Source organism: Alosa sapidissima, chromosome 6, assembly GCF_018492685.1.
Source record: "Alosa sapidissima isolate fAloSap1 chromosome 6, fAloSap1.pri, whole genome shotgun sequence".
NCBI lineage: Eukaryota > Metazoa > Chordata > Actinopteri > Clupeiformes > Clupeidae > Alosa > Alosa sapidissima.
This window is the reverse complement of record NC_055962.1, coordinates 19,670,621-19,696,540: the sequence shown is the minus strand read 5'-3', so window position 1 is coordinate 19,696,540 and position 25,920 is coordinate 19,670,621. Positions and strand designations below refer to the sequence as shown.

General features: G+C 47.1%; 1 protein-coding gene across 8 annotated transcripts in view; it reads left to right on the top strand.

The window, feature by feature from the left end:
* Positions 1–25,920, top strand: part of epb41l2 (erythrocyte membrane protein band 4.1 like 2) — a 77,187-nt gene that overhangs the window by 17,443 nt on the left and 33,824 nt on the right. For all 8 annotated transcript variants that reach the window (XM_042096156.1, XM_042096157.1, XM_042096158.1 and 5 more), the window contains exons 2-7: positions 3,497–4,143; positions 5,300–5,527; positions 15,190–15,294; positions 16,901–16,943; positions 23,345–23,420; positions 25,537–25,755. In XM_042096156.1, the coding sequence (XP_041952090.1) occupies positions 3,511–4,143; positions 5,300–5,527; positions 15,190–15,294; positions 16,901–16,943; positions 23,345–23,420; positions 25,537–25,755 (1,304 nt within the window). In that variant the 5' untranslated portion in view covers positions 3,497–3,510. The remainder of the gene's footprint in view (positions 1–3,496; positions 4,144–5,299; positions 5,528–15,189; positions 15,295–16,900; positions 16,944–23,344; positions 23,421–25,536; positions 25,756–25,920) is intronic.

The following is a 25,920-nucleotide window of genomic DNA, read 5'->3' as shown; positions in this document are numbered from 1 at the left end:
ACTTTTGGCTTCTGAAGCAGTTGTGCACCTGGACACATTAGTGGTCATTCCTGGAAGCATTCTTGGGGAAATTGATCCATAGTTGAAATGTAAAAGGCAAAACATCTGGGGTCCAACTACTTCTACTAAATTAAAAGCTGTACATCACTCAGTGGAATTTGACTTGTTGAGAAGTTGACACATGATTAGATTTTTTTTTCTTCTTTTTTTATTACTTAACAAAGCAACTTTCAGACTGACCAGGCCATCGCACAGCTCTGTTAACGAAGCAATTTTTGAGAGTTCCTCCATTGGAGCATTCTCTCACTGACACGGTCATAGGGCTGAGTTATGAATCGCCCCATTGCCCTGTTGAAGATGTGGTGGGGCCCGTGCTTTGACAGAGGTGAGGCCAAATCCCCAACTGCTCCACACCTTCACACAGCACTAATCTGTGACTGGACACTGAGCACTCAGAGTGGCAATTCTATATACACACACACACACAGACAGAGCTTTCTGTCAAATTACAGGCCCCACCATGTAAAACTCACACTACTCGATCGTGAAACATATGGTGGTGCTAAATAAGTATGCACACAAAGGCGCGCGCGCACACACACACACACACACACACACACACACACACACACACACACACACACACACACACACACACACACACACACACACACACACACACACACACACACACACACACACACACACACACACACACACACACACACACACACACACACACAGTGTTCTGGCGGTCCATGACTCCAGGTCTGTTGTGTCTGTTCCACGGTGGATTAGCAGCGTGGTAATATTAGCCTCTTAAAGCAAAGAGGATCTGAAAGCATGAGAGCACACCAACCAACCAACCGGCCAGGATCGAGAGGCCATTTTGTAGGAGCCCGCCCGCCGAGACGTGATTGGTTTTGACAGGTTGTGTTGTTTCAACCACTCTCATCTGCAAGCCTTGCAGTTTGGGGATTTGGGCGCTGGCCCACAGGGGTGGCAGGGCCCTGACACCGATGCGCTGACTGTCTTTGCAGACCCAACGGTCCGGCGCATCGTTTCGCCATCCGTCTAGTCAGAACTGGTCACAGAGGTTGTTTTGAAATGTGTTTGAAAATCCTACAGTGACTGTGCCCCTTGTTCTCACTTTGAGAGCATTGCTGTGTATACCACTGCACAGAACCTGTGGAATTGATGATGGAAGATCTTACTTGGAGCATGGTGGTGCTAAATGGATTCAATGTTAGAAGAAGTAAAGAAATGGTTATTTTAGGCTTTTTTTGCTAATTAGGCCCATAACTTCATGCTAATGCGTGGCCATTAAAACCGTTGAAACTGATGCCTTTCCTTTTGTTCTTAGTTTCTTTGTACAAAGTCTAGTGGTTTTAACTTTAACTTGATCAGTGGTGTGTTTTGCACATGACCTCAATATTGGATTCACATATGCCAGGAAGTAGACGGTGGATTGTAAATTCATTTTTACGGCTAAATGAATTAATCATTTGCAATCCAATAAGGGCTACCAGAGGGCCAGCTGGTCTTGGTTAAGAGTCCCTGAAACATCTCTGCTGTCAGTGGTTATCAGGGACACAGTTTACAGAATTTCCTCTGTGTACCTGTACTTGTTGGAAAGGTGCACTTTCTCCCTGTCTCTCTCATCTCCCTTTTGTCTCTCTCTCTCTCTCTCTCTCTCTCTCTCTCTCTCTCTCTCTCTCTCTCTCTCTCTCTCTCTCTCTCTCTCTCTCTCTCTCTCTCTCTCTCTCTCTCTCTCTCCATATTACCATGTCTCTCTTTCACTGTCTAGCTTCTAGTCATGATTTGTTCTCCCTTTGGTTTTGCCTGACAAATCGATTGTGAGTAACAACCCTCTTCATTAGCGGAACGGAGGCAGCCTTCACCATCAATCATAACAAGCTAAGCCCGAAAAACACATTTTTTAACTGGGGGGCATAAATATTTCTCTGATAACTTTTTTTCCTCCTTCGTTCCTAATTGCTGTCCTCGCTCACCTTGCGTGAGAGAGGGGTTTCAGCAGCACTGTGCACAGTCAGACTCTCGGCCCCTCTCCAAGTGGTTTAACTCTCCTGTGTCAACCTAGTCACGTGATCAGCTTACATGCGAGCAGCCCCCGCTGCCCCCAAATTAAGCACATAAAATGGCTCCTTTTGCTCATAACTCCCCGCTCATTCAAGCATGTGCTGCTGTTTGCTATTTATAAATTCCCCCCCGCGCGCGGGGTCTGAAAATATGCGCACCATGAAATGCTTTTTGCGCTAACACACACACACATCAATTGTGACAGGATAACTGAAGTGGACATAGGAATGTCCCATGGTGGATAACAGAAGATTCCAGATTAATTCAGCTTTGAATGCTGCAGAGCAGACAAGACTTCCTGTTTGTTTAACAAAGACGCCCCACCCTCACCCCATCAAATGTGTGGACACATAATAACATAATCTAGATTTACCTCTTAGCTATACGATGATTAGCCCCTACATAATTTCCTGAAAACACACAATACTCAGAAATGGTGCTTTTCAAGATTCATTACCGATTCAAGCGTTAGTGAAGGTATCAGACTAGCCTGCGTGTTCCAAAGTCAAGGTCTCATGCTGCCTTGCGCGCGATTTGATTCACGCTGCTAAGGCAGCCTGGAGACCATGGAGCAAATTTTCGCCCGAGATAGGGAACCAATCACAGAACAGGGGGGAAAGCAAGACGATGATGAGCTATGCACAGACGCATTTCATAGACATCCGTGGCACCCAATAAACGGATCTGGGCATTTTTTTCAAATACGAGAAAATGAACGTTTGGTTCCCAGACCACGTCTCATTGAGAAGTAGTGGCGCTAGCCAGGCTAGTATCAGACAGACCGCTCCCTAGAATGTTATTTAGGCCCAAACCCGCAGGTTGGTCTCCTTTCAGAGGTGGCTTGTTTCTCTGCTATTGGTTTGGGTAGTACACTGCTGTTGGTCCAGATCCCTGCATCACTAAATTAGCAGTGCTATCTGTATACCTCCTGTGACTGCTCATTTCTGTCCTCATTCTAAAATGCCCACGGCCACTGGAGAGCCTTGTCATTAGAAATGAATAGGTCTTGCATGCGTGCGTGTCTTGTCAGTGATATTTGGGCCCTAGGCAAAGCTTTACTTATGTGTCTACAGTACATCATGTGGAGAGACCCTCTGTATTGCTACCCACACTGACATTTAGGGGAATTAAATTACGAATTTGAATTAAGGATGCTAAAAACCATCATCATGCCTCATAGCCAGTCCGAATGAATTAAGGCTTGAAACTGGGTCGCTTCCACATTTCACGATGCAGAAAGGTGTTCCTTTATCAAATACATCGACTCAGTGTTACAATGCAACAAAACCTAGTCTGCTCACACTCTACCTTGTCAATGTTTACCCTAGTTAATATTCCTCCTGGCCACAATTTTCATGACTCATCTTTCCGGTTCTTTCTCTCCTTCTCTGTACAGCGCACACGGGTACCATGACGACAGAGGTGGGATCTGAGACGGAGGTGAAGAAGGAGCCGGAAAAGGCAGAATCGCAGCAGGAACAGCCAGCGGCAACCGCGTCGAAGGAAGAACCCGCCAACGAGGCCAAGCCCGAGGCTGAACCAGCCGCCTCCGAACCCCCCACAGCAGCAGCAGAACCAGCAGCCGCCGCCACAGCAGCAGCAACAGCCTCCGACACCCCAGCCGCCGAGGAGCAGCAGCAGACCTCCGAGAGCGAGCAGGCCAAGGCTGAGGAGCCCAAGGCGGAGGACAAGAAGGACAAGAAGGAGAAGGAGGGCAAGGAGGGCAAGGGCATCTCCCGGTTCCTCCCTCCATGGCTTAAGAGGTCCAAGTCCCAAAGCCAGGTGGGACCCAAAGAGAGCGCGCCCAAGGAGGGGAGCGTGGAGGCTGTGAAAGAGGAGGAGGAGGAGAAGAAGGAGGAGGAGGAGGAGGGCAAGGCAGCAGAGGAAGACAAGGTCGACGGGGAGCAACAGGCTCAGGCCGCAACAGCGGATCAGTCCCAGGAGCTGAAGGAGGCAACCGCAGAGGAGGTGCCGTCCGCTCAGGAGCCCAAAGCAGACGACAAGGAGGAGGAGAAGCACTCTATAGGCAGCGCCGACACACAGGTAGTCCAGGGGAAGCAAGGGTCATTTGATGTGCACTTTTGGTGATACTTTTTGTGCTTCCTCAAGCGCTGGTCTTGAAGGGTTTGAGAACTGTCTCTCACTCACACTCACACTCTCTGGTCTCCCTATGTCCTGGCCTGGTTCAGCTGCAGTGAAAACCCTGAGGAATTGGTGTCATTTGATTCACTCCACTAGGCACTATCTATATATATGTGCCAACTTTTCCCAAGATGCCGCAGGGCACCTTCAGGCGGAGAGATGGAAATGGGGACAGCTGATCTTCCGTGCTGTAGTCTCCGTCTTTGCTGCGAAGGTCAATTAGTTACTGCGACAGCTATGCACCCTCAAAACGCATTCTGTGTGTGTGTGTGTGTGTGTGCGCGCATGTGCATGTGTGATTCTCAGCTGTGTTTGAGTCACTCCAAAAAAAAAAAAAAATCCACATTCTTTTTGAGTTGGATCAGGCCTAGCGATAAATCTATATCATTGGAGAAGGGCGGCGTTGTGAAAAGGCGTGCAACAGAACGAAGTCCTCCTTCATTGTTCTCATCAATATTCCAGGCCAGATCGCTTCCTTTTTTTCCATGTTTCCATCCCGTTCCACCCAATGACCTCATCATCTCTAGCCAGCAGCCCAGCGGAAAAACGGCTGTCACCGTCCAGAGCCGTGACTCCCTTTCTCTTTTCATTCTTCGCCCCTCTCAGCCCCCAAAATCACGGAGGGAAATGGTATGGGTCTGATTTGAGTCAGCTGACCAGGGAAAAAAAATCAGATAAACCAGGACAGGTGGTGACCAGAGCCTTTCACAAATGACACATAGAAGGCCTCAAACCTCAAGCATTCTTTACATTCATGTGTTTGATGGTGTGTGTATGGTAATAGGGCCGGATATGTGAGTTACACTCATGAAATCTGGATTTGGTTTTGTGTGTGTGTGTGTGTGTGTGCGCACGTGCGTGCATACTTGTTTTTTTGGGTACAATGATCGAATCAGATGTGTGCGTGTGCGCATGTATGTGTACAATAATAGAAACGTGTGTGTGTGTGCATACTTGTGCGTTTGCGTACAATACTAGAATCAGATGTGTGCGTGCGTTTTTCAGAATCAGATGCTCATGTTTGTCTTGCCCCCCTCCCCACCCACCCCCTATCCAGCCCGCCAAGGAGGAGAAAGGTGAGGACTCCCAGGAGAAGGACGCTGAGGAGACGAAGGCTGAGAACGGAGTAGAGGAGGAGGCCAGCGAGGAGGCCAAGAAGGAGGACGAGGCCACGGACAAGGCCGACACTAGTATCCTGTCCCCACTGCGACTCACCAAGAAGATCAAGATGGTCCTGTGTCAGGTCACCATGCTGGACGGCAGCCAGTTCACCTGCGAGGCGGAGGTGAGAGCAAAGACTCATTCTAATGAGACAAGGAAATGCATGGGGTTTGTTTGCCAATACGCCAATATGGCAGTAGTCTCGACATATATTCTGCCCCCTTCCTGTATACCTCCCCATTCACATCAATAGGAAAATAGCTGCACAATAACTGCCCAGAGTCTGTAGCAAGATGGCCGCCGAGTGGGGGGATGCCTCGACGCTTGCAACCCCTCACCACACCTGCTCCCCTCTCCCAGGGGACGTCTAGAGTCCACAACACCCCCCACTCCTCCACCCGAACGTGCACCAGGGCTTTTGCAAGAGGATGGTGGGGGAGATTATATTTCCCCAAGCCTGCTTAAACTGGCCCCTTGTGAGATCATCTCTCTGTTGTTGTTTTTGTTATTGTCATTATTGTTGTCAATTCCCTTGTGATCCTCAACCCACGGTGACCTATGAAGTCAAGCGTGCAAGGAACTGAACGAAAAGAATGGAGCTTAGGCGGAGATTATTGGTATCTGCCTTGCATTACATCTCTGCTGAGATGGTGGCCTCTTTGGGGTTTTACTTTAATTGAAGGTGGATTATTATGTAGACTCTGGTATTGCTTTACTGTAAGTAACTCAAAGGACATTGAAAACCCATGAAATTAAGAAAGTGGGGTCGTCTGTATCTCTCTACCATGTTGGAAATGCTCATGAATTTAAACTCCTGTTTTTTTTAAGTATAAGTGTGTATATATATGTATAAGTATATATGCTCTTTTGATCCCGTGAGGGAAATTTGGTCTCTGCATTTATCCCAATCCGTGAATTAGTGAAACACACTCAGCACATAGTGAACACACAGTGAGGTGAAGCACACACTAATCCCAGCGCAGTGAGCTGCCTGCAACAACAGCGCGCTCGGGGAGCAGTGAGGGGTTAGGTACCTTGCTCAAGGACACTTCAGCCGCTTCCTACTGGTCGGGGTTCAAACCGGCAACCCTCCGGTTACAAGTCTGAAGCGCTAACCAGTAGGCCACTGCTGCCAATATTTTTAATATATTTATATAAAATATTTGGGCTACCTTTAATTTGATAGGACACTGAAGGAAGTGACAGGAAGAAAGTAGGAGAGAGAGAGATGGGGTGGGATTAGGAAATTACCTGGGTCAGACTCGAACCCAGGTCCCCATGGACACCTGGACCCAAGTGTGGTACGGGCGCAGGTGTAATAGTGTGCAAGGAATCCAATGTACCCTGCCTCTTCTCAGTATCCCATTGTGTTGGATACTGTTCATCGTGATAATCCCTTTCCTCTATAAAAAGCCATCCTGAATAGATTGAGAGATTGAGTGTCTGTGTGTGTCACCATTGTCAGGTCCTCTTGTTGGCCTGAAATCCAGCGCTGGGTTTATTTTTAGGACCCCTGTGTGTAAAGAGGTGGAGGAAGCTAATGAGGTCATAATAGCCCAGAGACCCAGATTACTCAGCACCTGGAGAGGAACCATGGCAACAGGGAGGCTTGAGGTCATGACGACTGGGTGTAGTGGAGGTAGGAAGGAGACCTCCGGTGACCTTTAAGCTGAAGATGCGCAGGGCAACTTTCTGAGCTATGTTGCAACTTTTTATTTTATCTGGGGAACTTTATTTTACCTGGTAGCTGTGTAGTTGCCCAGCAACATTGCTCAACGTGTTGCCCGATGTCACATCACCTTGAGAGCCAATATGCAAATGGAGCAGCATGTGCAAAATCTGTGTCACATGTTTAATGTAAACGCAGCTGATTCCGAGAAAACTCTATTGACAAAACGTTCTTGTAAAAAGACGCTGAAATATTAACGTTTGTTTGAATTGGAGACGGTCCAAAAACCATCAAGTTGCAGTTTTGTTTTGTGTTAATTCTAACTTAAACTGTAATGTAAGTGCTGGAGTAACATTATAAGCTCTCAAAATAAAAAACAAATGCTGGAACAGAAAGAATCAAAACAATAGGCAGTTTTGGCTGAACTCCACATTCAAGACTTGAACAACTAATACACCATTGCCAAATTCAGCTACGTTTTTTTAGATAATGCGTCATTGTTAGCCCAGCTCTCAGGGTTTACTTCAGACAGATATCACTTTTTCTTATCGGCTGGGATCACACAAAAGGTGATTTGTCCTGTAAATAAGCTTTTTGAGTTTCAGTTTTGGACACCATTTTTCCCAGCATTCCTCTCTGATTTGCTTCAATGAGTACATTTCTCATCCCTATCACTTATCATCGGCATCAAGGAAAGTAATGAGAACTCACTGTGACTCTAAGTATAGGCAGTGTTTTCATTTGCCTGCTAATAGTGCGTGTGATGAGAAATTGATCCATTATGTGTTGTTGTGGGCATCTTTTACATTGGTGATATCCCTGACTGTGGAATGGTAATGCAGCACTGCATATACCATGTGAACGACTCTCACACGCACACGATGGCACAAAAAAGTAGTCGGACATCGTCCTAGTTTCTTGTCCTCTGCTCATTGGTTCACTCAGTTTCTTGGCCCTGATGACTCAGTCCTTGTCCTTGGCAGACCTCAGCGGTGGTGGTGGTGCTGGTGGTGGGGGGGAGCTGGGGAGGGTGAAAGGCCACTGGACCAGAGTCGTCTGTCTGGCAGCCCCCAGTCCTGGCACACAGCTTGAACTTGGTAACGGCTCCTTTAAACATCCTCTGCACTACTATCCCCGAGCAGATTGTATTTGAATAAGAGATATTTAAATATAGTATGCTGAAGAACTGTAGCAAATGCTAGAACTTGTAAGCCGGCATTTTTTTTTTCTTTTTGAACATACTGTATAGCTTTTCAATTGCTTTCGGTTTTCTTCAAAGACGTTATAATTGGAAAGCGTCTGCTAAATACAATAGCCATAAAGCTGACGGGCGGCGCCAGAAGGTCCCGCCACGTGCAAGCTGACCGAAGTATGCGGACCATATCCACATGCGGTACGGGTGGGCTGGTCCTGCTGTAATGGGATCATGGTGTCCTCTTAGGCGGTGCTGAAGCGATCAGCCCATGAGCTGATGAAGCAGCGCGGGCCCCTCGGCCCCTGACCCAGGCGATGACTTCACGGCGGGTTGAGACTGGTGGATCAGGCACTGCAGGAGGGGGGTAAAAAGGCCGGGTGGGGGGTGAAAAGGGGAGTGCTCCACAGGGGCTCGTCTGCCTGCTGGCTGGGGACCCACCCAGAAGCAGATTAACGTTGAGAAGGTGGGGGGCAGGGGGTTAGAATGAGGTTAGTTTGGTCGGGGTAGTGGGTTTAGCGCCCCTATAGATTTAACCTCACATCATCTGCTGGGCTTTGCTTGACTGGCCCACGTGCTCTGCTGAGCCAGTTTGGACGTGGTTAAGAGGCCCGTCATACTGCTTTAATCAGGCCTTTTAGTTCTGTAATTCTGATTCCTCTAGATGACTTGAGAAACCTCCATGGATGCCCACCCTTCCATGAAGGCTTTCTTGCTGGGTGTGCTTGGGGCCTCAGCAATATCGGCTGAGACCATACATGCTGCATCCCAGAGAGTTAAAAAGTAATCCTCGTTTTGAAATATAAATGGGGGAAGAGCACTGAGTACACTCAATTGAGTTGGAAGAAGCTATCATGTATGCTTAGCAATAGCATGGCTTCTTATAGCATCCTATAAGGTTTAGCAGGTGCAACGTTTGGACTATCAAGTAACTAGCATCCTACAGCAGCGGTGATAAATAGAGGTAAAGATTGCTGTGCTTAAGGGCCCAACAATATGTGGCAAGGCTTCGCCAGGGCATGGGGATAGTCGATTGGTGTCATGAACTTCTAAAGCAATGTTTTTTGTCACTTCAGTATATGGCATATCATTAACTGTTAGATTCTTTAATAAGAGGCCAAGCTTTCGGTCATCTGACCATCATCAGGCGTAACCCTAACCCATAACTTAAATCTTTAATAAAAGGCCAAGCTTTCAGTCATCTGACTATTCCTGATGATACTCAGATGACCGAAAGCTTGGCCTCTTATTAAAGAATCTAGCATGGATTAAAGTTTGCAGACAAGTTCTTTTGACATTTCAGTTGTTTGTTTGTTTGTTTGTTTCTAGCACCTTTTATCATAAGTGCGGGGTACTTTGTTTGAAGATATAATTCACTGTTAAAACATGTCCACGTCTGGGCCCGATGATCCACTTTATAGTTTATGTTGGTGGTCACCTCCATTTCAGAGCCTCATGCTCACGTCTGTGACTTCTGCTGCTACAGCTGCTGGTTGGCGGAGATACCTTTGGAACCGATGGGCCCAGTCGCAGCGTCGGCGGTGACGCTGGGGCCCAGCCGGTGGAATGGGGCCTGGCTGGCTTGAATTGCTGCATGGCCAGCACTGTTTTAACAGGGCCAGCTTTGTTTGCACTTTCAGAAAAGCTGAGGCATCACTAAATGCCATTGTCGGGGACTAGTCATCCAGAAGACAGAGGCATATTTATAATGAGATGTAATGTGGCACTCCCATCACTGCGCATCGCTAAAATGAGAGATAAACAAAGCATTCCGCAGCTTAACCTTAATATTTGGTGAAAAGCCACCACCCCCGTCCATCCATCCATCCATCAATCAACCCACCCACCCTCTCACACCCCTCCATCTTCTCTCCTGCTCTCCCAATCCTGAAACCCCTATTGGGAAAACAATAAAATGTCTGCTGAAAGACCGACAAAGACAGGCCACTTCACACGTCTAGCGTTCCCTCAGGACTGACTCTGTGCTGATATTAAATTCTCCACCCCAGAAAAGAGAAAGACCTGTGGTGTGTCTACGGTATAAAACTGTCGGACTGCACCTCCTCTGCTGCTCCACCCACACACTGTTGCTGAATTTATTTAATGCCATTTCATTTATTTATTTCCTTTTCAAGTACTCCCTCTCTGGCCTCTCCTGGCAGACTCTCTTTTTTTCTCTCTCTCTCTCTTTCTCTCTCTCTCTCTTTCTCTTTCTTTTTTCTTTCTTTTTCTCACTTACACTTTCTCTCTCTCTATCTCTCTCGCTTACACTCGCTCTGTCTCTCTTGGGTCTCATTTTAACTAATCAGTCTGCTCCCCCATTTGTTGCCAGCCAGGCGTGGAGCTACCCTCAAGTGATAAACAGACACAACTGGACTCGGTCCACTTTAAAAGAGCCAGATGTGTGTGTGTGTGTGTGTGTATGGGTGTGTCTATGGAGACGTGTGTGTGTGTTTACAACATCCTCAATTAAGCAGAGATGCCTCGCTATTGATCTCATCTGTGTGCGGATCAGGATGCTTCTTAGATGAGTCAGTGCACAGACAACGAGCATAACACTGTCCGAAGAGAACATCTAGGGTCGGCTGTTACTAAAGCAAATCTGGTATCTTCCCTTCCTCACCGGCCAATCAGCAGACTTGAGTCCATACGTTTCGACCAATAGGAATGCCGTGGCCAATATACCCTCTCCACACATGGCATTATTTTTTTATATACTCCCAGTGCACTTGGATTTGATTCTGGTGGGAAATACAGTAAATATATAAAATCCCTATCTTGTCACAGGGTCACATGTTGCTTTTTCTACTTTTAGTTTACACAAGGGAAGGGGAAAAAAAAACAAATCTGCAAATCTGTATGTTGTGAAACACTGGTATGTAAACACCCACAGCCAGGACCGGCTGGCCAGGGCCGTGGTAAAAAGCTCATTCGCCCACTGACCTCTTGGGGTTGGGGGGGGGGCTGCGGATAGCTGGTGAATAATTTAGCAGTGCTGGCTGGCTGAGCATTAGAGGGTGGTCGAGTGTAATGCAGAGGAACAGGAGAGGGGCAGAGTGTGTGTGTGGGGGTGGTAGGGCATCTCTGTGCCTGTTAGGGCTACTGATGCTCTTCCTGCTTCAGGGGCAGGCTGGCACTGCAGACCACCACCTACTGCTGCTGCTGTAGCTACTAGTGATGGAGAGTAGGGTTAGAAGTCTTCCAGCGAGCCGTACTCTGCCGCTCACATTTCCCTGTAACTAGAGCCTAATCTGGAGCAGGAGTGAGCTGTGAGCTGTGAGCTCTCTTGGGAGACAGTGGGAGGGAGTGGGAGAGAGGGATTGAAGTGAGCGTGTATGCTGAAGAACTGTAGCTGTAACTGTGTGCTCAAGATTGAGAGTGCAAGCTCTGCCTCGCGTATGTTCTCTCCCAAAATTGCATCATCTTGGTTTCTATTTACATTTACATTTATTCATTTAGCAGACGCTTTTATCCACATGTCGTCATATGTCCTATATCTGTTGCTATCTATAGGAAAAATTTCAAGACCTCTCAAAAGGTGTGTGTGTGTGTGTGTGTGTGTGTGTGTGTGTGCCAGTGCCAGTGAAAAGCATCAGATGTGATTTGATTGGGCTGATTTGAGGTGTGCTCCCTCAGAGGTGTCCTTATAGGAGTCATGCTGGACAAATTCTCTTTGCTCACGCTTGCTGTCCAGTCCAGTCCGCCCCACCACCCGCCCCCTTTTTGCCTCCGCTGCCACCACCGCCACCACGTGTCCCATTTAAAAACAGCTATTCCAGACATTTCGATTAGCCCTGACCCGCCAATTTCAATTAGTTCTCATCTGATCTGGCGTTGTCCCGCCTGTATACCCACCGAAGCTGACTCGTACACAAACACCAACACAAACACTACACAAACACCACTGCTCCAAAACAAAACCGTTTGTCTCCTCAGTGTAGTTGAATAGCACAGCTCTCTGAACCATGGTGCCAAGGAACACAAGCTGATGCCCAGCCTCACTCCAAATTCAGTTAGGGTCTCTGACAATGTCTGGGCATTTAGTGGATTTGGGTTGTAGCAGGGTTTGCCTTGGACGGCGGGGCGTTTTTTTTCCCCCCGCATGTGTGAGTAATCTAGAGGGGACTTACAGGTCACCCCATTTCTGGTTTCAGTATTGGAAGATGTTCTAATAGTTTTTTGACGAGTGTTAGGTTTAAACTGAATCCCTCACATGTGTCACATGTGTGAAAGACACAGAACTTAGCGTGTAACAAGCACAAAGCTGCTCAACTGTAAACTCTGGGTGCCTCTTAATCCTTTGTTGACAAAAGGGGACGCATCCAAGATTTAGCTTTTTGGCCTCAGACCTCCTCCTTTCAGCCTCGAGTCCAGCGCCTGACCCAGTGTTTTACTCTTTGAGAGAATAAGCCATCTTTGCTGCAAGGGGCTTACTGTGACCGACGACAGAGGGCAGAACTAAGCAGCGTTTTGTTTTGTTGCTCGGAAACACCTTGCACAGGTGCGCTGGTTCCCATGGAGAGCTGTCCCTTGACGTTTGCGCTATCTGGGGATTGGGCTGGGTCAAGGGACCTCCCAGAGGAGCCAGATGTGTTTTTATTTATTTTTTCCCCCAGACCTTTACTTTGCCTTTATTAAAAGGGCTCCTTTTTTCCACATATCTTCTGTGAGTCTTGTTAAGATTACCTTCAAAACATGCTCCAAAGCATCAAAGACGAAGGTGTTTTTTGATCAGCATGTCTGAAGACCTTCAATTGCCTACAGGAGTAAATTGAATTGTGTGTTGCGACTGGAGTCGTGGAGACATACACCCGTGCTTGCTTTCGGCAAACACTCTTAACGAGACTAGCATGACAGCCCTGGCCGAAATTGCAAAATTAGTTTAAGCCCTTTGTGGCTTTGAATCGTGTACACAAATGGCTTACTGCACCTTCCTCTATTTACACAAAGACAAAACTCCCGTCACAAACATAAACTGTCAAAACTTCTAATTCTCTCTCTCTCTCTCTCTCTCTCTCTCTCTCTCTCTCTCTCTCTCTCTCTCTCTCTCTCTCTCTCTCTCTCTCTCTCTCTCTCTCTCTCTCTCCGCACACACAGACCACAGCAAATCCCTTTCAACAGCAGATGGCTGACCAGTGTTCGATAAGAAAGCATGCAATGCATTTGGAGTCCATTCCGCTCATGATGGGTCTAACGCTAATGTACTCTGGCCCCCCTCCCTTTAGGCTCCCTCTGCCCTATGGCTTCCTGCTGATCAATAGTAAACGCTAGCTGTGGTCCATTAACAGTGGAGACTGCATTTAGTAATGACCATTGACCAGTCGGGGCTAAAGTGGTTTACGGGCGCCAAGAGCAGGAATATGACCGTAGCAGCGGTGGCATTAACAGGTTAATCCTTCCCTGTCTTTGTAAACAAGAGCTGGGATGGCTTTCTGATTGGTTGGTTTGTAGAGCGCCAACCGTTAGGGTTCCCATGGGGAAGAAATACGCAAGCATTATTTTCCCTCTTTTTTTTTTTTTTTTTTTTTTAAATTTGAAAGTAAACAAAAGCTGCACCTTTGGAACACACAGATAGCTAGACACGCACACACACCAACTAACACGCAAGCAATGTTGTAAAACTACCGCACCCTGCTCCTGCTCTGCAGTGATCGCAAACGGTCGTAAGCAGACTGAATCTCATATGACAGCCACTATTGTCAGGCCTGAAAGTGAGTGTGAGAGACCGAGAGAGGGGGGACATTCAGAAGTGGCATTTTGTGAAATGACTGATGGTGTCCCAGCATATCTGAAATAGTTCCCTTGTCCTCAAAGGAGACAGAGATGGAAAGAAATGCACTTCACACACGAACACGCTCACGAACGACCTCGCCAACTCTTCTCTCCGACTCAAAAAATCGGTCTCATTGTTCGTTTGCGGACACTTTCATGGTCATGTCTTTGTTTTGTTAGTTTTTTTTTTTTCTGTCCTGGGGGCTTGTAAATGGCCTATGGCCTGACAGAGGCAGAGAATTCACACTCTGGCTTTTGTGTCCACCGTGCGATTTGTCCCCCGGCCCTGACTGACCCCCCCCCCCCCCCCCCTCCCCTCGGCCCCCAGTGAGTGTCCCCAAACCTCTGTGCCCACAGCCCAGAGGGGGCTTTGCTGGGATTTCTCTGTAATGCCGGCACTCTGTGTAGATCTGCTGTGCCGACGAATACAGAGGCATTCAGTTTGAGCGATGGCATGAAAGAGAAACGAAGGTGGGAAAAGATGAACAGAGTAAAGCAGTGAGAGTAGAGGAGAAAAGAAGGGTGAGGCACACTGAGAGCGTAATGGATAGAGGGAGGAAGAGAGAGGGGAGGGAAGGGAAAAAATCAAGAAATGTCTGTGTGTATGAATAATAGTCACCTTCTGACCTTCAGACCAAGAACAACCCAAGGGCCTGCATAGACCCAAGGGACATAAGATGGATTCCGTAGAAGTTTGCTCTCAAGATCTGCGCTAATAGTTCTCATATGAGAATATGATTGGAATCTCCTGCCCTGCAAAGTCATTGCAATATATACAGGGGCCTCCCTTTTGCAGTGCAGGTTATTCATTGGTTCATTGGAGGAGAAAAGTCTTGAGTTGCCTCACTGCAGATGCCCCTCCACACTCTCCCCCAGGGAGTAATGGAGTGTGAAGGACAAATGCACAAGTTTCAGACGTTGTCAGTCATCCCCACCCTGGAGTGTTTGCTCTTCGGGATAACAGATGGGAGATGACCGACCGCTGGAAAACTCCTTCAGCTCCCAATGTCCATTTCACCCCAACAGTCAAGCATCTGTCAAACAGCCAACGTTGGATTTTTATATAGTGTAAACCAGGATTTATACTCAAGTCTTGCCATTTATTATTTTGAACTTTTCTACATTTACCTCTTGAACTCTCGCTCTCTTGCAGAAACGGGCAAAGGGCCAGTACCTGTTCTTCAAAGTCTGTGAGCAGCTCAACCTGCTGGAGAAGGACTACTTCGGCCTGTGCTTCAAAGACAACGCAGACCAGAAGGTATGGTATAAACACCGTTTCCATAGCAACACCAATCATCACATGACCCGCGGTGTCACCCATTAGAGACAGCAGTCATTTGAACGTTCCCTCTTTCTAGAGTCATCATGTTGTAATGTTTTTGTATATAATTGGGCTCATAATTAAAAGCTGGTAGGTTGCACCAGATTAATGTACAGTGATTCATAAAAACCCCATAGTGTGTAGGAATGCGGCGATTTCTTTGAGGTGCTACCCAGAGTGCGCGCCCATAGCGGCCTGTGCAGGCTTGTGATGTCTTTCCAGGGCCACATCTGCTAGTCTGCAGGCCCATGTCAGCACATCTAAATGGGTGGGGGGTTGTGGGGTGGAGTGGGGGACTCCCTTTCCTTTAAAGTTGCTTGTTGCTCGAGATGTGTTCAGCAAGGTATTTCCTACACACACACACACACACACACACACATACACACATACACACACACACATATATATATAAAAACCAAGGTCTTTCCCCTACACACTCTCACTCACACATTCGCGCACAGTCAACAGCACTTCCCTCTGCTGCGTGTGTGTGTGTTGGCCCTGTCTAGCTGTTTCCTCTGCAGGGAGAGGAGCATTCGCCTCTGCTCCGTATGGTTCCAGTCTGGGCCTTGTAAACGCAGCTTTAATGACGAACAGAGACTACACACACACACACACACACACACAAACACAAACACACCTCAGACAAGTGAGTAGGGAGAGAGAGTAAAAGGATCAACATATTTGCCATGCGCCAATTTTAGCGTGACTGTTCCACGTTGACATGCAAAGAGCCAAAGTGTGTGTGTGTGTGTGTTTCCACTGTGTTGAATATGCCTCCTCTGTGAGATGGATTTCACAGAGGTCTTAAACACAAGCCCAGGCATTAAGCGGGACTCGCATAGTTCTGTGTCAGTAGTAAACCGGCATTTCCCAGCTTTGACTACCCTCGTAAGAGTAATTGGGGAAATCGTGGAGTCATTTGAGGTAAATGACTTCTGTTGCTGTCTTCTGCGCACAGAATATTACTGAATATTGCAGATAAGCTCAGCGTAAGATCAGATGAGCTTTGAGGCAGAGAAAACTCAGCTGTGTAAAGAAACCAAGAAGTAATGTCATAAAGCAAGCGTTATTGCGAAAACAACATGAAGTCATATTCCTACAAAAATATTATGTTTACGCATTCCTTCCCTGCCAATTCTTGACGGTAATCAGCTTGGATAGAATCAGGCTAGTATTAAAAGTGATTTCACTTTACTGCTGCAAACCACACACACACACACACACACACACACACACACACACACACACACACACACACACACCCTTTTGCACTTCCTCTTGCCAATCAAATCAATGTGTCTTTGGATATGTTTCTGCCAATATTTCATTGTTGCTCATCATAAAACTGCAGTTTTTTTATTTTCACATCTGTTTGTGATTACAACTTTAAACCTGCACTTCTGCACTCCTCTGTGTTTGTGTGTGTGTGTGGTTGAAACAGTGCCCAGGTTTGCTCAGATTCAGAATGTGGTGTGTGTTCAGTGTATTGTATGTGTGTGCATTGAAGTTAATATATCCTTTCTGTCTGTTTTCCTTGAAGTGCTGGCTGGACCCTCTGAAGGAGATCAAACGGCAGATCAGAAGTAAGTGCTGTTTGCCTTTTCAGACTCACCTCGCACCTCAAAGCGACACACACCCACACACACTAACACACACACACCCCCTCTGGACCACCACAGCAGAGCTGCTAACCACAGCACATCATGGCTCACACTAGCCAGTGGTCAGAGAATGGATTTGCCTATGACTAACGGCAGGACATGCCAAATCCCTTTGGCTTTCGGCCGTAAAAAACAAACCACGTAGGACCGAGCGCAACTATGAGCGCAACTAGGTGGCTATACCAGTCTAAACAACAGCCGACAGGGCTAGCACTGGTCTTGCTAATCGAGCGCGGTGTTGTCACTGTACTGAACTGTGCTATACCTGCTATAGAGCAGGGAGGGAGTGCAGAGGCTGTTCCCCTGGATCCAGCTGCTGCTATGAGAACATCTTGAGAGCCGCCTGGCTAATTAAGAAATGGACTGCAGGGATTGGGTGTGGAAGGAGAATGGAGAGCCCTGCAACCCCCACCCCCTATCTCAATTATGAGGAGGATGGTGTGTGTGTGTGTGTGTGTGTGTGTGTGAGAGAGAGAGTGTTTATGTCTGTTGGGTGGAGCGCCTTGACCCATGGCAAGGATCAAGGGGACTCTCCTCCAGATCTCCAAGGGGTGTAATGCGTGTTTGACGCAGTTGAAGGACTAATCAGCCATTGATCATTCCCATCATCCATCTGTAGTGTGGTGTAGTCCACCCTGTTTCCATGGAGCTGGCTCTGAGGCGCTTTGCTGTGCTGTGCCGGAACACTGAGATGCTTCCAAGATTCCTGACTGCCCTGGAGAGATGCTGTCTGATACTTTTAAGATCTCACTTTGCTATCTTTTTTTATCCTCGTTGTCCCCCGTTTTCATGCTCGCCTGTCTCTTCTTTCTGTATCTGTGGTGCTTTATAACCCAGCACTCTTCTTGACAGTTTTATGTGAGTCACTCTCCTTACCTCTGTCTTTGTCGTCTTGTGTCTTGCTCATTCCTCCATCTCACTTGCCCTGGCTTTTTTTTCCCTTTTCCTTCTTTCTTTCTTTCTTTCTTTCTTTCTTTCTTTCTTTCTTTCTTTCTTTCTTTCTTTCTTTCTTTCTTGTGTACTTTCTTTCCCCTCCCATCTCTCTTTTCTTTTCTGTTCTTTTCCTTCTCTCTCTCTCTCTCTCTCTCTCTCCCTCCCTCCCTCCCTCCCTCCCTCTCTCTCTCTCTCTCTCTCTCTCTCTCTCTCTCTCTCTCTCTCTCTCTCCCTCTTCCCCACACTCTCTCTTTCTCCCCCATACTCTCTCTCTCTCTCTCTCTCTCCCTCTCTCTCTCTGTAATGTGCAGCTGGTGCTCAGTGCTCATAGCCTGGCCTAGTGCCCAGACCAGTAAAAGGTGCTTGGCTGGCCCGATTCATGTGTTATTGTCCTGAAATGCACACCTCTTCCCCATTCCCTCCCTTAGCGCTGCCTGTACCCTACCGCTTCACTCACTCACTCACTCACACTAACCACTCTCTCTCACACTCACTCACTCAACTAACCTCTCTCTCACACTCACTCACTCAACTAACCTCTCTCTCACACTCACTCACTCAACTAACCACTCTCTCTCACTCACTCACTCACTCAACTAACCACTCTCTCACTCACTCACTCAACTAACCACTCTCTCTCTCTCACTCACTCACTCAACTAACCACTCTCTCTGTTTCTTTGTCTTTATTTTCCATCTCCTTTGCTCCTTCTCTTCATTCTGCTCATGTCCTGACCACACAGTTGTCTGTTGTTGCTGCATCACGGTCCAGTATGACAAAAAACATTTGAGACCGAGAGACGTCTCATTGTCACAAACTGATTGGAGGGTGAGCCTCCTGTGATTTAGTGCGAATGATGGCGTTCTGTGGAGAAGGCAGTGCTTACTGCACTGGGATTGGGCTGTGGTCTTGGACTCTTTCAACTCTGGGTTGTTAATGGGCCTGTAACCTTTGCCTCTAGTTGACCTGTGACAAGCTTGATTGGTTATTTTCGAATGTGTGAGTCTGGCAGTGTATTGTCATCTTAATGGTGTTTGCTGTCTCTCCACCAATACCTATGCAAGTAAAGGGTGTTTTTAATCTATAGTTTTGTGTCAGAGTGTGTGTTTAGGTCTACCTGTCCTGCCTGATCCAGGTCAGCTGTCACACTTGGACTCCTGCAACCCAGTCCCTTCGGCAGCCTCGCCTCCCCTCCCCTCTCCTCCAGCTAATGCACGGGCCTTAATGGCCGACGGATGTGAAATGTTAGCCAGAGTGTGCACGGGCCTTTTTTATGGGGCCAGTAAATCCATCTCTGTTGAGATAAGGAGCCGTTGAGCGAAGCTGGTCGCGCACGGTCTGACCACACGCTCCTCTGAAATGGACCCAGAGACTTGGAGCACAGCGTGGAGGAAATAGCCCCATCATGAAGTCATCCTTGGGATCAAGTTTTCCACACTTTTTTTTTTTTTTTTTGGGCTTCATTGCTCCCCCTTTTGTATGTGTGTGTGTGTGTGTGTGTGTGTGTACGCAGCTCACACCAGTTCTCTTTTATACATGCATGCCATTGTCTCGTTGCTGCGGTGCAGATGCATGGATTTACAACCGTAATTGTTGTGCACTATTTATGTTGCAAATAAGGAGTATCAGTTCTCTGCGGTTATTTGAACGATGCAGAATGGCCTACTTGCACAGGTGTGTGTCTGTCCATCTGTGCATGGCTTTTACTTTGACTCTTTACAATGCCTGTAATGTTGACCACCGATACAGACACTGTTATTTTATATATTATAAAATAGTATTAGGTATTCACAGATACTGTGGGTTTTCCTTGGCATACCTCTGGTGAATATGTCCAGAATTTGTTAAAATAACCTTAGTGTGAAAGCGCAGTTTGATGGAGAAATTGTTACGTCATGTCTTTGTTATGTATGCATGTGGGTTCAGCCCTGGGTAGCCCATGCATTTGAACATTTTCACTGTAACATACAGTGTAGAAATTCTCTTCTTTTGTGTGTGTGTCAATTTTCACATACTGGGTATCCATTTAGAGATCCATAAAGAGAGTACCCAATTCACCCAACACCGCTGAAAAGGCGTCATGCTCCTCTGCTCCTCCTACCTGCGACAACAGAGTTGCATAGTGCAATGCCAAGCCTTAGGGCATACTTCAGCAATGTCAGAAACTACAGGGGGGGGGCCCTGTGGCACAACTGGCTACAGTGTCCATGCCATACCTGTGGGCACGTGGACCCGAGTTCCAGTTCGAGTCCGATCCAGGTCATTTCCTGATCCCACCCCGGTTCTCTCGCTCTCTCACTTTCTGTCATTCTCTCCACTGTCCTATCTAATCAAAAGCATTTTTTTTAAAAAAAAAAAGCAACTCTATACTTATTTTTAAGTTAGTCTGGCATCAAAAAGAGTTTGGCGCCGCAAAAAGCTACTGTACATTGTGTCACTTTAAATGGACGCTCTGGTGTCGGCCGTGGGTGACTGGGCCTGTTGGACGCGTCTGTGACGGCGAGACAGACAGACAAGCGGTGATGGAGAAGGGGGAAATATGCCTCCTTGCATTCGCCTCCCGACATCTCGATTCACATTTTTGGAAGGTCAGCGCTGTAAAAATGCCTCCGTCGGCGGGCTAACAAAGACATGTCCACACTAGAAAAGCTTATCTGGCTTTTCTTTGAGCATTCTTGCAGCAGCGTCTTTGGGGGGGGGGGGGGAGAAAAAAGAAAGAAAAAGGCTAATGCTTCTTTTATCTTCAATGGAAAGGGCTCTCTAATGAGGTCCATGGTAAGAGGGGAGTGTTGGCTTCAGCAAAGCAGGACGTGAAATCCTCCTTTTAGACTACAATTAAACAAGACTTGAAAGAGTTTCTTGGAAAACGGTGTACGCGTGTGGCCCAGTTCCTGATTAGATTACACTGTAGCTCCTCTTGAGTCCCACTGATGGTGTGTGTGTGTGTGTGTGTGTGTGTGTGTGTGTGTGTAAAGCAGAAGCCACCAATGAATCTCCACAAATCATTACAATAAAGGACCCCTGGTCTTCCCTCGTGTTTTGCAGGAAAAGATCTGCTTATTTGTCTGTGTTTGTGTGTGTGTGTGAAGGTCTTCACTTGTGCCTCTGCCAGCTGCCACACATTCCTCTCTGTCTACCCAGCCTCTCCCTCCTCCCCTTTAGTTTCCTCTAACGGTCAGTGACCTCTTGACCTCGCTGGCCCAAGGACGCCAGGCCACAATGCGCCTACTGTTGGCCAGTCCAAAGGCCAGACGAATAACACCATTCTCTCAATGCTTATCTCTCATGGCTGGCATTCCACCGAAAATGACACGTCACGACAGCAAGCTCTCCAGTTTTTATCATCTAGAAGAGTTAGAAGGCTTGGTTTCCTTCTGTCCGTAATTGGCGGGGAATTTTTTTCCCCAAGCCCCCCCTACCCCCCTTCCTTCATTGGAAAAATGCAGCCATGAAAAGAGCAGAAACGGATTCCTGTGTAAAATGTGATTATTTATTTATTTATTTATTTTTTTTCCGTCAATGAAATGCCAGGCCTCAGTCATGATGGGCCATTCAGGCCTGCATAGGCGCACACACACACACACACACACGCGCGCGCCACGCACACGGCATGAGGTGCAGAGAAACGGCAGCAGCCTCTCCCTCTGGGTGCAGAATCGCTTCAGCGGGAACTGACCTGAGGACAGCTGATGCGTCAGCCCTCCCATTAAAAAGCGGGGGTCTTGATTTGCCCCTCGGCTGGGCTATAAAAGGCCATTACTACCCCCACCGCCCCACCCATCCCCTCCCAGCTTAATGGTTGGGCTCTCGTGAAAGCACCCCAGCTGAGATTTGCTCGTATTGTTTTTCAGTATTCGGTATTTGGCTATTAAAGGGAAAGGGGGTCAGGGGCCGAGATCATCCCGATCAAAACCCTCCGAAATAGCAACAGCAGCAGCAGCTGGGGGAGCTGAGTGGGTAAGTCTGTTACGTGAGTGAGCATACTGGCCTTTCATCAATCAGGATTGGGTTGTTCTGTGACGTCATAGCTGATCGACAACACCCCCGCTGCTAACTCTCTCCCACATCACCCCCCCCCCCCACACACACACACACACACACACACACCACATCCACCCCCCCACCCTTCCAGAGATTCTGGGAGGTCATTATTATCCATCTCTACTTTTTTTTTTATCTGATCTATCTTTCAGTGAAGCTCGCATCTCTTCTACCCACCCCCTCACCCCCCACACACACACACACAGCCCTGGCGATGGTTGCTAGGCAACTGCCATGACTGGTCGGCTGCCTTAGCGGACCAGAGGCATGGTCTGTCCAACCCCGCAGCAATGTGAGCCCAAGCAGGCGTGTGTGTGTGTGTTTTAGGAGTGTCACTGTAAGTCCCTGTTAATCTCGCCTGAGAGCTCACATGACCTGCTTTTCAGAGAGGGAGTGTGTGTGCGCGCGATCCCTCTTCCAGCCCACAGCTCCCAGTGGGGCTGACTGCTGTGGCATCAGGCTAAGCATGGCTTTGAAAACTCCCCATAGAAATCTCTCTTCAATGTTTAGGTGTTTTCATACCCTACCCCTCCCCCTGTAGTGACTTTAAAAAAAAAAAAATTGCTAGAGGTGAAGTCTACCTGCTGTGTTTGGCCGCTTCTGTTGTCTCATTTGTGGCTGGTGGGTTTTCCTTCAGCATGGATCAGGGTCAGCCATAGCACTGTGTGACTCACTGAAAGAGCCTGTCTCTGAGCTGCCATTTTAAATCCCATCTGCCCGCTACAGGGCAGCACCACGCCAGCCCCCTGGACCCGGTCACAGTCACTCAGCACAATCACTCTACTCTCCTCTTCTCTCCTCTTCTCTTCTCTGCTCCTCTTCTCTGCTCCTCTCCTTTTCTCTGCTCTTCTTCTCTGCTCCTCTCCTTTTCTCTCCTCCTCTTCTCTCTTCTCCTCTCCTCTCCTTTTCTCTCCTCCTCTTCTCTCTTCTCCTCTCCTCTCCTCTCCTCTCCTCCTATACTCTCCTCTTCTCTGCTCCTCTCTTCTCCTTCTCTTCTCTACTCTCCTCACCTCACCAGACCTAACTGTTGTTTAATTGTTCACAGCTGTTATCACTCTCTCTCTCTCTCTCTCTCCGTTCTCTCTGTTCACATCTGGATGGGAGGGCTCTCAGCACATTTTCTGTATGTTATGTGTTGTGACACTAAATGCATAATTTCCATCATCATCTGTTTACATGCATATTATGCAATAATTAGTCTGAAGCCGCCTAGGGCAAATTGACTAAACACACATAAAAAAAAAAAGTCACTGTGAATGTATAGGTCTTATTTCCATATATTATCCAATTAAATGTGCTTTTTCTTCTCCCTCTCTCTCTCTCTGTGCGTGTGTGTGTTTGTGTTTTAGATGGTCCATGGAACTTTTCATTCAACGTCAAGTTCTACCCTCCAGACCCCTCTCAGCTAACGGAGGACATCACCAGGTATGACTGACGCCAGTGGGCTGCCAGATTAGCATGTGCAGACAAGTCTTTCTTTGACCAGATACTAGCTGCAGGACATCAGGATGAGTTCAAGCATGAGCACTGCTAGGAAATGGCATAGACACACACACTAACACACAGACACCCACACTAACACACACACACCCACACACACACCTCGTTGTTTGCGTGATTTGAATGTTTGTGTGGCATGACTGCTCATAAACTAATTTTATGACTTTTCATTCATGGTCACAAAGGCCTTACTGTCTGAAGCTGTGCAGGTGGTGCAGTTGATAGAGGGCTTAATGCTGTGTGTTGAGGCTGAGGGTGTTTTTCAGTCTGGTATGTGGTCTATTTTTTACAAACACACACACATACATTGTTTCACAAGATTTTGATTATCTCTACAGTAGTAAAACTGAGCTGAATGCAAACTACATGGAAATTGTGTAACATGGGGTGTAACAAGCTATAGACATTTTGTTGTCTGCCTCCCCGTGTTTAGAGAAGGTATTTTGTTATATATTTGAGTCCTACAAATAGCCGCTCAAGACTCCTTTTGATAACCTAAAATAAACCTCCCCTGGATGTTCTCGTTTGACGCATGCCTGCGAGAGACCACAAGACACAGCGCTTAACTGGGCGTGTGGACAGCTCCTGTCCATTAGGATTATTCAAATCGGAGGTTAGTTGGGGTAAGGTGTTTTTCAAAACAAGAAATGACTTCGCAAGAGGGCCCTGCTCTCAGAGTGGCCGATCGATGGCGCTAATTGCACACCACTGCAATGTAAAGATAATGTTTCCTTTTTGGAAAAAAAAAGAAATGACTTCGCTAGAGGGTCCTGCTCTCAGAGTGGCCGATCGATGGCGCTAATTGCACACCACTGCAATGTAAAGATAACGTTTGGATCATTTGAAATGCATCTATTGGTGTGGTGCATTTAAAAGTGTAGGTATATGTTGATCTATGGAAGATGGATGTGTGCTAAAGGGCTGGCTATGGTTGTGGAGGTTCACCCTGCTGACCTCGTGTGGCAGTGTCCAATAACAGGAACCGAAGCTGGGGAGAGGGCAGGACACGCATCCCCTGGTTTTGCTCTGAGTTATGCAGACTTTGAGAAAGCCCTTTGATCCGTTAACATGCCTTTCAGCATAGGGGTCACACACACACACACACACACTTTCTCCTGGCAATCTAAGATGGAAGGTCACACATGTTTCGCACAGGAGCACAAGCATGCATGGACACACACTTGCACACCCTTATCAGACGCTTCAGTGGCAGTTTTAAAAAGCGTTTGATTTTGGAAGGTGCAAACACATCTGTGCACTCCCAGGCATTTCACATCCTCGTCACCGTAGCAGCATTTGAAGTTAGTGACCTTGGAGGTATATTTCAAGCTTATCCAGCCTTTTTTTTCATTCCTTTCCTTCATCCCCCTCTTTTTTCCCCTCCATCTCATTTGCCTTTCTTCTCCTCTTCCCTCTTTATTGGCTCTTTTCTTTCTCTCAGACAGTTTCCTTCTTCTGTCCAGTCTGCCTGTGATTGCTCTCTGATATTCATTCATGTTTCCTCTTTCTCTCTGCTCTTCTCTTCACCCCTCTCTCATACTGTCTTCCTCTCTCTTCTCTCTGTTTTTCCAACTTCCTCTTTCCTCTTAACCCTCATTAAACCACCATTTGTCATTCTTTCTGTGAAAGACCAACTGATTACCTTTGGGTTGCTCATTAGATTACATACACAAATCAACTTGTGGGCAATGTAGTGTTTTTTTTTTTTTATTATTATTATTATTATTTATATATATATATAAATAATAATAATAAAAAAAAAAAAATATATATATATATATATATATATATATATATATATATATATATATATATATATATATATATATATATATATATATATATATATACACATATAAACGGTATATATTGTACATGCTGTACCAGGATGTTTAGAAGGACATTCAAATATACAGTATGTTAAAATAACAAAATACAGACATAGAATAATTGAAAAATGAAACATAAATGCTGGTAAAAATGTAAAGCTGGTCTCTCTTTTTCTCCTCTGTCTGTTGTCATCTCTCTGTGTCCTGCTCAGGTACCTGCTGTGTCTGCAGCTGCGACAGGACATTGCGTCGGGCCGGCTGCCGTGCTCGTTTGTGACGCACGCGCTGCTGGGCTCTTACACACTGCAGGCCGAGCTGGGCGACCACGACCCCGACGAGCACCGCACCGACTACACCAGCGACTTCCAGTTCGCCCCCAACCAGACCCGTGAGATGGAGGAGAAGGTGGTGGAGCTGCACAAGTCCCACAGGTCAGCAGAGGGCTCTGCCCTGAAGGGATGGGAGGTTCCAGGGGCCCACAGGGATTGGTTCTGAAGGGATGGGAGGTTCCAGGGGCCCACAGGGATTGGTTCTGAAGGGATGGGAGGTTCCAGGGGCCCACAGGGATTGGTTCTGAAGGGATAGGAGGTTCCAGG